This window comes from Cephus cinctus, unplaced genomic scaffold (assembly GCF_000341935.2).
Source record: "Cephus cinctus unplaced genomic scaffold, Ccin1 Ccin1_scaffold0404, whole genome shotgun sequence".
Classification (NCBI taxonomy): Eukaryota; Metazoa; Arthropoda; class Insecta; order Hymenoptera; family Cephidae; genus Cephus; species Cephus cinctus.
The window spans coordinates 1-10,948 of NW_014333088.1; the positions used below are offsets into that span (position 1 = coordinate 1).

Below are 10,948 nucleotides of genomic sequence, written 5' to 3' on the forward strand. Positions count from 1 at the left end.
TTCTGTTGTTTTTTCGTTTCGTAACGCTTTCTTAACTCGATAACTATGCAGATGATTTTTTAAGCTTGAACTTTAACACGCTTGGTACGAATTTCAAAATGTTATGCATTTTCAATCAACCTTATCACTTGATAATTTCTATAATTGATTACCGTATTAATAACTTTCTGTAGTTAGAATCGCACTGTGAATTGAGTTGACATACCTCGAAGTAATCATGAACGTCATCATTGTAACTATTCTAATATTACACTGTTTTTTAACGTTATCGTCCTTTTTACAAGGATTTCAAACTTTCAGCTATCTATCCTTTTTTTAACAACTATTTTTTACTGATATATATACCTACTTTATGAAAGAAATTATATGCAGAGCTGCATATGGTTTTCTAGAAACTTCGGTGCTTTTCGATCTACCAAAACTACGCATAGAACTCGTGGACCAATTATATGTGTGATATTATCTTGAATTAAAAAAAAAAAACTAAGCCAAGTGTTACGTAGGCCGTAGTGGCTAGCGAGGCTTTTAAATTTGATAACAAAAATTTAGAAGTAACCAAAAGAAAATATTTTGTACATGGAAGTCAGTTGTTACCAATCAGCTCTTATTACATATATATGTATAACTTGAATAAGCTTTGATTTCCATAAATATTCGACATCCTTTCTCAAATGAATGATTGGTACACGCTATATCCACGAAAGCACTTCTATCTCAGAAACTGTTCGAAAAGTTTCTTACGTAAATTCCTCGAACTCATTCGATTCCCTTAATTTGTGTTTCAACTTGCGCACCGACAGTGCTCTTAAGCTTAGAATCTATAATGCCATTAATGGCGTTAGACATTGGATATAGAAAAAGCAATGTTCTTAATTTCTTTGTATTTATATGCATGAAAAAAGAATTATTATTTTCAAAAATTATTATCTAGTCATTTCACAGATATGAGTATCGACCGTTGATCGCGAAAAGTAGAGATCATTAAGTGCTACCATAAAGGAGCACTAGGGCAGTATTTTTGACGGTCTTATGATAACAATTTAATTGTTCATCGCTTGTAACTTCTTCATCTTAATCTCGTCTTCATGTATCTTCTCTCTTACGACCTCCTGCATCATGTCTTCGTGATAGATAAATACATCCTTCAAGTACATGTTAGGGGTCATGAAGTCCCAGATGCAGATTGGTCTGTCAAGAGGATAGCCCATTCCTTTTTCATCATGGTAAAGTTTGCCCATTAAGGGAAGCTCCATGTTTACGATTTGAGTCTTGTCCAGCTCTACCACGTGGAAGAAGAGACGATACGGCATTCCTTGAGGTTTACCCTTAGGCAGTATCAATCTGTCGGGGAATCCGTAGATGTTCTCCGTGTAAACGAAAGGCTCGCTACCTTCCATGGCCTTTTGGAGCTTCGCATAAAATGCTTCGCTCGACAGTTCGTCAGGGACCACGAAGACAGACTCTGTGCTGCTACGGACGATCTTGTTCTTGCCGACCTTGACTGAAACGATGAAATGTTATATTAATTGTTTTATGAACACATTAGACCAATTTATTTTTTTAAAAACTCGTTTGGGACCATGTCGTTGGTACCCTAAGTACTTGAACTTACGGTTTACTTCGAAGAAATCCAAGATGATATATTTCATCCAGCTAGATTCGAGGTTTATCCTTTTGCCGTGAATGTCGAAGGCGGGTCCCAAGAAGATGCGAATCAGGGCAGTGGTGTCCTTGTCACTCTCAATGTCGAAGGTGTAGGAGAAAGGTTTGTGATTCAGTCTGTACTGACGAGCCTTGATGCTGTAAGACATTTCATCGATGCGGTCCTTGAAACTCAAAGCCTTGGTAACTGGTATGTCGACCTGATCGAAATAGGTAACCATCTTGTCAACAACGACGTCGTTGAGCTTCACTCCGGGGAAGTTCAGCTGCTCGCGAGTGTAAGGCTTCATGTTCACCATGTACCTATATCAGTAAATTAGTTAGCTTAGTTAAGATCCAGCCGTACTTACTTATTAGATGTCTTAGTTCCTGATACTTACCTTTGGTACAGGTTCACGATCCTCTTGTAGATACGGTAGAAGGCAGGGTCCCTGATGCTAGTGACGTAAAGGTCCAGTGCGTTGGGCACGATGTCATATTTGTGATTAGCCATCCTGGTAGCGCCAAAGACCTTCCTGATGAGAACGTCTAAATTCTTGTAATATCTACCGTTGTAGGAATCTTTGTTACCCTCGATGATGTTTCCGAGTACGTTGTAACCAGCGGGTGTGTAAATGTCCACCGGTTTACCGTCAAGGCCGTAGACGTAACCAAAGTCGATGAGTTCCATAATGCGAGATTCCACTTCCCTAGCCTCCTACAAAAGAAAGCGTACATTTTTAACTTCTTCTATTCTTCTTCTGTACATTCTTCCAAGATGAATGTTATAGGTCATTAAATTCATGCGTTGCTTAAATATTACTTACTTTCATGTATTTGTACTTGTAGGAAGGTAGAGTCTGGTAGCTCTCGCGCTGCGGGAACATCACGCCATTCGGATGGACCATCTCTTTGTAGAATCCAGGAACAAATGGCATAGTCCAATCGAAGTCTTCAACATCTTCAAGATCATTGGAAAGACGCTCCATGTAGTATCTGGACATGAGCAGTTTGTGTCCGTACAGATAGATCTCGCCTCGGACATCCCTGGTGTAGTTCAGGTTCTTGTCGGATACAAAGAGCGGAAACATGGCCCTCATGTGGTAGTAGTAAGAATTCAAGCCGATGTCTTCCATAAAGTAGTTAAGCTTGTGGTCGCTCTCGAGATAAGTGTCCATCGAGCACATGGGAGTGTAATTGGCGAAAACCAAGTAATTCTTCTCAAGTTTGGCAGTACCTGCAGAGTTGGATTTTACGCCAGTTAAGTAAAATAATTATTGCAATGGTTAACTTTACCAAATTTTATACTACTATACAACATTATTATATAATTGTACAAGAAACGGTAGGAATGATCATTTGTAAACACAGAATTAATTTTTAACATTAAAGTCTCAACTGTGTCTTAATTTACATTAAAATTTTGTTAAACCGTATGCGTCTTTACCATACTTCATCTTGATGTTTTTAACATCGTTGATCAATTGAGAGTCGAAGAAATAGAATGGGTTGACTTCGTATAGAGGTGGCAGAGTAATGTACTTGGTATCGGGTCTATGGAAAACTGCAATTTGGTAGGCGTAGGAGAACATCATCTCATTAAGATGCATCTTGGCCCAAATTGCCGTTTTGTAGAAAGTATCAAAGTCTTTGGCCTCATAGAAAAGATTGTAGAGAGCAGTGACCTCATCGCGCATCTTCATGTACTGAGTGGAATAGAGCTTGCCTTTTGGCAGCATACCGAATTGGAAACGTTTCAGAAATTCCGTGACAACAGTCTGTAATGTATGAAAATGGACATAAATATTGGCAGTGAGATAAATTATAATGCAAAGGTGTAATAAAAAATTTTAAAAAGTGTTCTTCACCTTATTTTCGTAGGAGTCGATGTTCTTACCGACATCGTAGCTCTTAGCCAATTCTAAAAGCTCATTATCGAAGGTTTTGAAATACAAAAGGTCATACAGTTTCTTCTGTTTCACGAGGAAGTCCTTGTTTGCTGTGTGCACACTCATTGCGTTAGCCGCGATGCCTGCGACTACCAAAAGGGCCACAAATTCCTTTATCATTTTTGAAAAAAAATTTTCCTCCAGAAATGTTACTTCCCCGTCTCTAAATCCTTCTTGGCTTCGTTGCTAAAATTTTTTTGACTTCTTTAACTCAGGAACCGCAACGAAAAATTTGCATGATACTGAGAGGACACCGAGAATAATGATGTTCCGTTATTGATATTTTCGCTCCTTTTATAGTCTCTTCTTTTTCTAATCATTAATATTCGCTCGTGACCTGTGGTCCTACAACACAAAGCCGTCATTGGCTAAAATTTGTAAATATGCACACAATTATATGAAGCGTTAGTGTGTAATTACTAATTATAAACGACGGGCATCGACGCTAACGTATGAGAAAATGTCATGGGTCACTTCACGTTATGTATTTTAAGTCCAAAACATCTGATTCAAGCTTCATACATTTTTTATATCAATGCATAGGTCACACATATTCTATCGGACAGGGGTTAATGAATTGCAATACAACTTTGTAACGAAAAGAAATGTTTTTAACTTATAGGCTTACATCAGAGTAAATGGGTGAAAAAGTAGGCCTACTTTGCGATTTTTTTTCTCGGTAACTATGCATTCTATTATAATCATTGATGGTATGTTGGAAAGAGGGTTTATTGAGGTATATTTGATAATTTTTTCAAGAAATTTGATTATTATTATACAATGTTTATCGAAGCTCGCGTAAATTATGTTTTTGAAGAAGGCCTTTGCAGTGTCCCTTATTTAACGGTGGCGGTTCGTCGGAAACAAAAAACCATGTTTTTTCTCAATAAGTCATATATTACGCTCTTATTGACGAGAAGAAAAGAAAAAAAAAGTTTTGGGAAAAATGGCGGCCATTTGAATTTGGACGTCAATTTTTGACCCATTTTTTATTGAAAAATGGATTTTAAAAAAAGCGAGAATGTCATCAAGAAAGGAACCTTTTCAAGTATGTTGTCACAAATTTTCATGAAAATCGTTCGAATTGTTTTCGAGATATCAGAATTACTTATCTCTTGTTACTTTCGAATCACTATTAATATTAGCTTTTCCATTCTGCTTCTTGAATTCTGATATACTGCACAACACGGAGACTTGGAAGGACCAGCTGACGAAATTCACTCCATATACCTGAAACGCATGCAAATGTTCACGCCTGCCGGTCCGCATGGTACCGCCACTCCTCACTTAAGCCTATATGTATAACTTTTACAATTTTTTAAAATTTCGCAATAAATATTGCAACACAATATTTTCAATATTGTAAACTTTAAAAAAATATTAAAAATTCAAATTTTTGAAAATTATACTCTGGTATAAGTCCTTAAGGTAGTAAGGTAGTATGGTATGTTATAAAGTTGACTTTACATCTTTTAATGCCTAATCGAAAGAACTCAAACCTGTGCGTGTATTGGATGAAATATACAATTCTTTTTTATCGTCTAGTTAATGAGATATTATTTATTAGGTAAAATTGAGGTGGTGTAGAAAAAATGGTTGTATTTAGCAAGATGTCCTTGATTTTCGCAAAAGTTAGCAACTGAACCTATGCATTAAAATCTGTTTGCGGAAAGTTTAATATCTAAGGCATTACTATAAAAATATAGACTTAATTTACTGTATAGTTATTGAGAAATTACTGTTAAACAAAAGGAATGCGGCGGCTGCCTCTCTTTCGCGTCCTCTTTTTCCTGATCCATAAACAATAGGGAAAAAATGGCAATGCAGATTTGCTCTTTCAGTAAACATTATAATTTATTTATGAGAAAAATTTATATTTGCTAGTATTGAATTCATATTTTGTAATATGTTTTTCTAGTTGTTTATGGTATTTATTATACCAATTATATATAACTATTGATTTGAGTTCAGCCAAACTCTATCATACTAACTTAATTATATGCAGTGAAATCGAAATTTCAGAGTTAAGTAATTCGATTTATAAAATAAAATGAAGTGAAAAAAAATTCTTTTAATTACATGCTTTACAAGAAAACTGGTTGCGGACAAAAAAACGAAAGAATCATGGAATCACATGTATTTCACAGGCAGATGTGTAATGAGGTGAAGTTCAGATATTTTCTTGAACTTTGCCCACTCTCCAGATTTCATTCTTTTTCCTTTGATTAGTCATTATATACTGAGTTTGCAATGAAATAATACATTTTTTTTCACTTCAAACATATATTGAAAGCACATTGAAACATTCACTTTAAATATTACAGTTGATTTTCGTATAAAAATAATCCTTAAAAGAGTGTCATAATTCGACATCCAAAACTCTTATTCTACTCGTACATGTAGAGGTATATACTTCATATATAGTACATTTATATTAATTACGATAACCCAATTCGTAATCAGTTTTATAAACGTTTAAATGATTGCAACAGAGTAATATTTTAACACGTAAACAGTTATTAATACTTATGACCTTTGTATTTAGTTGTCAGGCAGAATATCGGTTACTAAGTAAATGATAAAACGAATGCATTATCGCTAAAAAGTCTCATTAAAAAACTACAGTAACTTCTGGAGCCATAATAGTGACAGAATATATTATCAGCAAATTTTTATTTTTGCAAAAATGTACTTAGAAACAACAAGGAATACAATCTTACAACAAGGAATCGTGTAAAAAATTTGGCTATTGTTTCTAGGCATGTGGAATTTCCCTGGGATCGGTAAATGTTTTAAATTTCATATTTCTGATAATTTGCAGCATAAAGGTCAGGCTATAATTAATCATCTTCGTGTGTGCACATTTATGCGATTCTTAAAATATGGTGATTAACGTCTGTATACAAATAAAATAGATTAAATATATCTCTTAACTTATCTGTATGTTATTTAACTGTCGCCTTAATTACCCGAAAGTTAATTACGAAAGTATCTACATGATAGTAATGGTATTGGAAACATATGATAATGGTAATTGCTTTTTGGGAGTTTCTCTTACTTTTTGAATTCCGTCGAGTTCCTTTTGTACTCGTGATACTTACTGCATAACTTATGGAGTTGGCAAGTCGTTTGTGCAATTATTTAAAATTTCACGTCTATACGTGGAATTGATCTTTTACGCGGTGTGTACCAATCGCATCGCAATGGTGGTTGTGGAACACTCAAATAATTGCTGGAGAGCATGAATGTCGAGAGCCAGAAAGTCTGCGAGATTAAAAAGATTTAATCATTCGTAATTGTTCGAATCAATCAAAGATATCAATACCGTATCGATATACATACGCGTGCTGAATTTTCAAGTTTATTCAATCGATCAGGAAATTCTTGGGTAAACATAGTTTTCTGTTGCAGTGCTGAACTATTAATCGCTTGTGAATCTGCATGTTTCTTCATTTTCATTATTCTCTCGTACTTTTCAGATTTCAGCTCATCCTCGTCACACCGGGGATTTTTCAACATTATATCCAATTCCGGTAACAAATCTATCATGGCATTGGTTTCTTCTTGTAAGTGATTCAACGTCACTTTAGACTTGATCATAACCTCGGCAACTGTCGAAAGCTCGTAAAATAATGAATTTTCCGAGCGATTCATGTTTTTTATTTTTGTCAGCAGTAACAACGACGGTTAATAACTTAATTATTTATGATGATTTGTTACTTTTCATATGTTGAAGACATACGTTCAATTCATAATGACGTCATGATGAATTCTAATGAAAATATTGACCATACATGTTTCAATTGTCATTTGCGACAAATTGAAAAAATAAAAGAGTTTTCTTAACTCAGTCTGCAACATTCGATTTCTCATGCCCGTTGGCAGTGTGCGAAGTGCCCGATTCACCCATTTTGAGCGAAATAATCATTTCGCACACCGATTGTGATTTCAGCTCGCTGTTTATGATAAACAAAACGATATTGAGAAACAAACAGCTGCTTATGATAAACAGAGGGTATCGTAGCGATATAGTTGAAACCCACATCAAACACTCAGTTTAAAAAACAGGCATGAGAAATCGAATTTTGCATACTGATTGTGAGTTCAAGTCACTGTTTATAATAAACAAAACGGTATCGAGAAACAAACAGCTGCTTATGATAAACAAATGGTATCTTAGCGACATAGTTATAACTCACATCGCACACTCAGTTTAAAAAATAGGCATGAGAAATCGAATCTTGCACACTTAGTTAAAAAAAATAGTATACGAGACTCATGTGCGTATGTGATAATCACGAAATCAAAATTCTAGAAAAATCACGTCTTTCATGCACTTTTATCATAATTTACTATTAACGAATTTCTTAAAGTTTTTATTTACAATAACTTGTTCATGGCAAATATTGAAACATTTGAAAAATTAGGTTTTTTCATGATATCATAATTTTATTATTTTATTTATCTTGAAAATTCTAGAATCTTTGCAGCCGTAAAGCAGCTCTAAGCGAGTTAATCATTAAGAAATCATTTTTCAACTGATTTGTCATTTCAGTTTCGGATGATTTAAAATTTTTTAATTCAGCCTTTTTAATTAAATTATATAATAGTAAATTTCCCATGGCTTGCTGTCTGGCTTCATTATCTTCTATATTAACAGCGTTTTTTAAAAGTCGAAGAATAATTTGATATCGTTGTGAATCCAAATTTGATTTTTCAAACATCTAAGAAATAAAAATTCATTGAATATAAGAATATAATATTATTATAGTTGATGTTATATAATTATACCCTTAGGTCAGACTTTGAGCTTTCAATTTCAAAGTAACGTTTAATGGTACGATCTTTCAAAAAACGATGAACATCCTTTTCAATTCCAGTTTGAAAACGTAGAGCATCGTAGCTCATTAAAATGATTGAAAATATAAGATATCGAAGAATTAATAATGCAAGTGTAATTATTCCACTAATTATCGGCATCGTTAAATGCAATGATGTCCATGTGTTCCAAGCAGGTAAATATGTAAAATCCATAGGATCTGGCATAATCTTGAAAAGAGAAGCAGTTGCCCAATGAAAGTTATGATAAGTCCATGCATGGGTGCCAAATATGAGAAATGTCAATGATCCAAAGCCCATGAGTGTTATCAAAATAATGAAAGTCGCTGACATTATTAATCCTAAAGATTTAGTGATTGTTTTCCAAAGTAAAAATATTCTCCATCTAAAAATAAATGAATAATAGTATTATCAAGTAAAATGACATATCTTACTAATTTTTAATTGTCAGCCCTTTCAAAATTAAGGTCAAAAATTTGGTACTTACTTTGTAATAATGATATCACCAATTTTTATGATTGTCACAATTAAAGAAATGCTGATGATAGTTAAGAATACACTTTCAGCCCATACAATATCATCAAAAAATATGTATTTTTCGGTATGAGAATTTTTTAGTTTCTCTATTGATTTTATTACCTAAATCATGAAGTTTTAATCAATATGAATTAATCGATTGTTACAATTATAGTTGCATATAAAACATCGCAAAAATAATTTCGATAACTGACTTTACTCATACGAAAAATGTATGTTAAGATGACGACAATGCCAGTAATAATAAATAATATCCACAATAAATTCCATATATGGGAAATGTGTCTCCATGATGATTTAGCGTACTCCGTTTGTTTTTTTTGTACATAAAGGAACATTGATAGAAAAAGTATGATCATCATTAAGATCAGGATCACCTCCTTCTGATCGTTGATTGATCTCACCTAAATAAGATAAATCAGAACAGTTTTGTCGTAAATTCATTTAAATTCTTCCTTTGTGTAATTTTGAGTGTATTTATAATTTGCTTCCCTAAACTCGCACCTTTGCAAAATAAATATTTTGCTTAGCTACAAAACCACCATTGTAGCACTTTTCACCCAGAATCCTAATGGTACTTGCTACTTTGGTGTTTGGGTTAAAAAGTGAAGTCTCAAAGATAACTGCTCTGGTGAACTTATCGACCCACTTTGATTCTTTGAGATAATTAAATTCGGTTAAAGCTGTACTTTCATCACGTCCCAGTAATACCATATAACCACCTCTTGGATAGCTGGATTCATTTCCTATTTGATAATAATTATTCAATTGAGTACATAGTGCGAATTACTTTTAAGGCTTTGCAATAACTCATTTTTACCTATCGCAAAATATTCATCACTATTTATATCCTGATAAGACCAAATTTGTTCACGAGCCAAGGGTCCAGGTTTACTGATCTCCTCTTTCCATGATTCGGAGAAGTTTCTTTTATCCATATCATAGTAAATATTCGCATATTTGCAATCCGCATGCAAATCTTTAAGCGGATCTTTTAAACACGATTCTGGATGTATTCTGATCTGTCAGAAAATAGATGTTACGAATCAATAGCAAAAATTATTTGTCAAAACTATAATCCAGATGTACATACCTGTCTAATTCTGGAGCTACCAACGAGATGATTAACGCCATCGTTAGTAATAACAATTCCACCGGAAGCATCACTTTCATGATAAATACTTTGTAAGACAGTCGTTTCTAAATAAGAAATAAAATCTTCCATATAGTTTACTTTAACCAATGACATTTGACTGTAATTGGAATGACCATTTATGAGTAAGTCAAGATTCCTATAATGATAATAACTCCTACGATTATAAACATTTGCTTGGATGATAATCAGACATATCAAAAATACTATGGTAGCTATTACCTCAGTCTGGAAAACCTAAAATATACAAAATTTACAAATATATCTTAAACACTCTAAATCATGAATTGCACCATACTTTTACAATGAAATTTTTAATAAATCCACGTTTTAGATCATCGACTCTCTCTCGAGGTATTGGCTTGTAAATTGACGATGATCTAATTTCAGAAAGTCTTCTTTGTCTAGTTTGCATCATCGCGATTAATTCGCGTGTTACGTAAATCACTATGTAGCTTCTATCCTCGAACGCATATAGATAATTGTCTCTTGATATTTGCCATAATGCAATTATCATTACCTATTGATTATTATTTATTTCAATCATTAATAAGTAACTTTTAGTAACTTTACCTTCAGTGACTCCAAAACTAGAAAACTAAATAAAAGTGATATCCAACATGAGATGAGATATTGCCGTGCTGTGTTCCATGAATACCGTGATCCTCGAGTCAGTGTGAAATATAACGAGATTATTGAAATAATTAAATATAAGGCGCAGACTGGATAGAGAAATGTATGAGGGAATAGGTAAGCCAATCGCACTCTTTGAATTCCATGTATAGGTCGCGTCTTTGAGATCATCTGATGCAGGTAGTAAGAATTATTA

General features: G+C 33.8%; 4 protein-coding genes across 5 annotated transcripts; all 4 read right to left on the minus strand.

The window, feature by feature from the left end:
* Window positions 1-862: 862 nt before the first annotated feature.
* On the minus strand, window positions 863-3,795 carry LOC107267496 (arylphorin subunit alpha). Its single transcript, XM_015739305.2, has 6 exons — window positions 3,510-3,795; window positions 3,089-3,419; window positions 2,469-2,878; window positions 2,043-2,359; window positions 1,613-1,965; window positions 863-1,501 (listed from the first exon to the last, which is right to left on the minus strand). Exons 1-6 carry the CDS (start codon window positions 3,708-3,710, stop codon window positions 1,041-1,043), a joined length of 2,073 nt encoding a protein of 690 aa, XP_015594791.1. The 5' UTR covers window positions 3,711-3,795; the 3' UTR covers window positions 863-1,040.
* On the minus strand, window positions 3,706-10,191 carry LOC107267497 (polycystic kidney disease protein 1-like 2). The gene is made up of 6 exons (XM_025084754.1): window positions 10,060-10,191; window positions 9,787-9,988; window positions 9,471-9,712; window positions 9,161-9,370; window positions 8,917-9,068; window positions 3,706-3,935 (listed from the first exon to the last, which is right to left on the minus strand). Exons 1-6 carry the CDS (start codon window positions 10,189-10,191, stop codon window positions 3,797-3,799), a joined length of 1,077 nt encoding a protein of 358 aa, XP_024940522.1. The 3' UTR covers window positions 3,706-3,796.
* On the minus strand, window positions 6,326-7,270 carry LOC112494306. Of its 2 annotated transcripts, none has more exons than XM_025084765.1 (3): window positions 6,933-7,270; window positions 6,692-6,854; window positions 6,326-6,486 (listed from the first exon to the last, which is right to left on the minus strand). In XM_025084765.1, exons 1-2 carry the CDS (start codon window positions 7,242-7,244, stop codon window positions 6,732-6,734), a joined length of 435 nt encoding a protein of 144 aa, XP_024940533.1. In that variant the 5' UTR covers window positions 7,245-7,270; the 3' UTR covers window positions 6,326-6,486; window positions 6,692-6,731. The 2 variants fall into 2 exon arrangements, with proteins under 2 accessions (XP_024940533.1, XP_024940534.1); XM_025084766.1 differs by having other exon boundaries at window positions 6,328-6,465.
* Window positions 8,062-8,799, minus strand: LOC112494305. Its single transcript, XM_025084764.1, has 2 exons — window positions 8,382-8,799; window positions 8,062-8,314 (listed from the first exon to the last, which is right to left on the minus strand). Exons 1-2 carry the CDS (start codon window positions 8,760-8,762, stop codon window positions 8,066-8,068), a joined length of 630 nt encoding a protein of 209 aa, XP_024940532.1. The 5' UTR covers window positions 8,763-8,799; the 3' UTR covers window positions 8,062-8,065.
* Window positions 10,192-10,948: the final 757 nt, after the last annotated feature.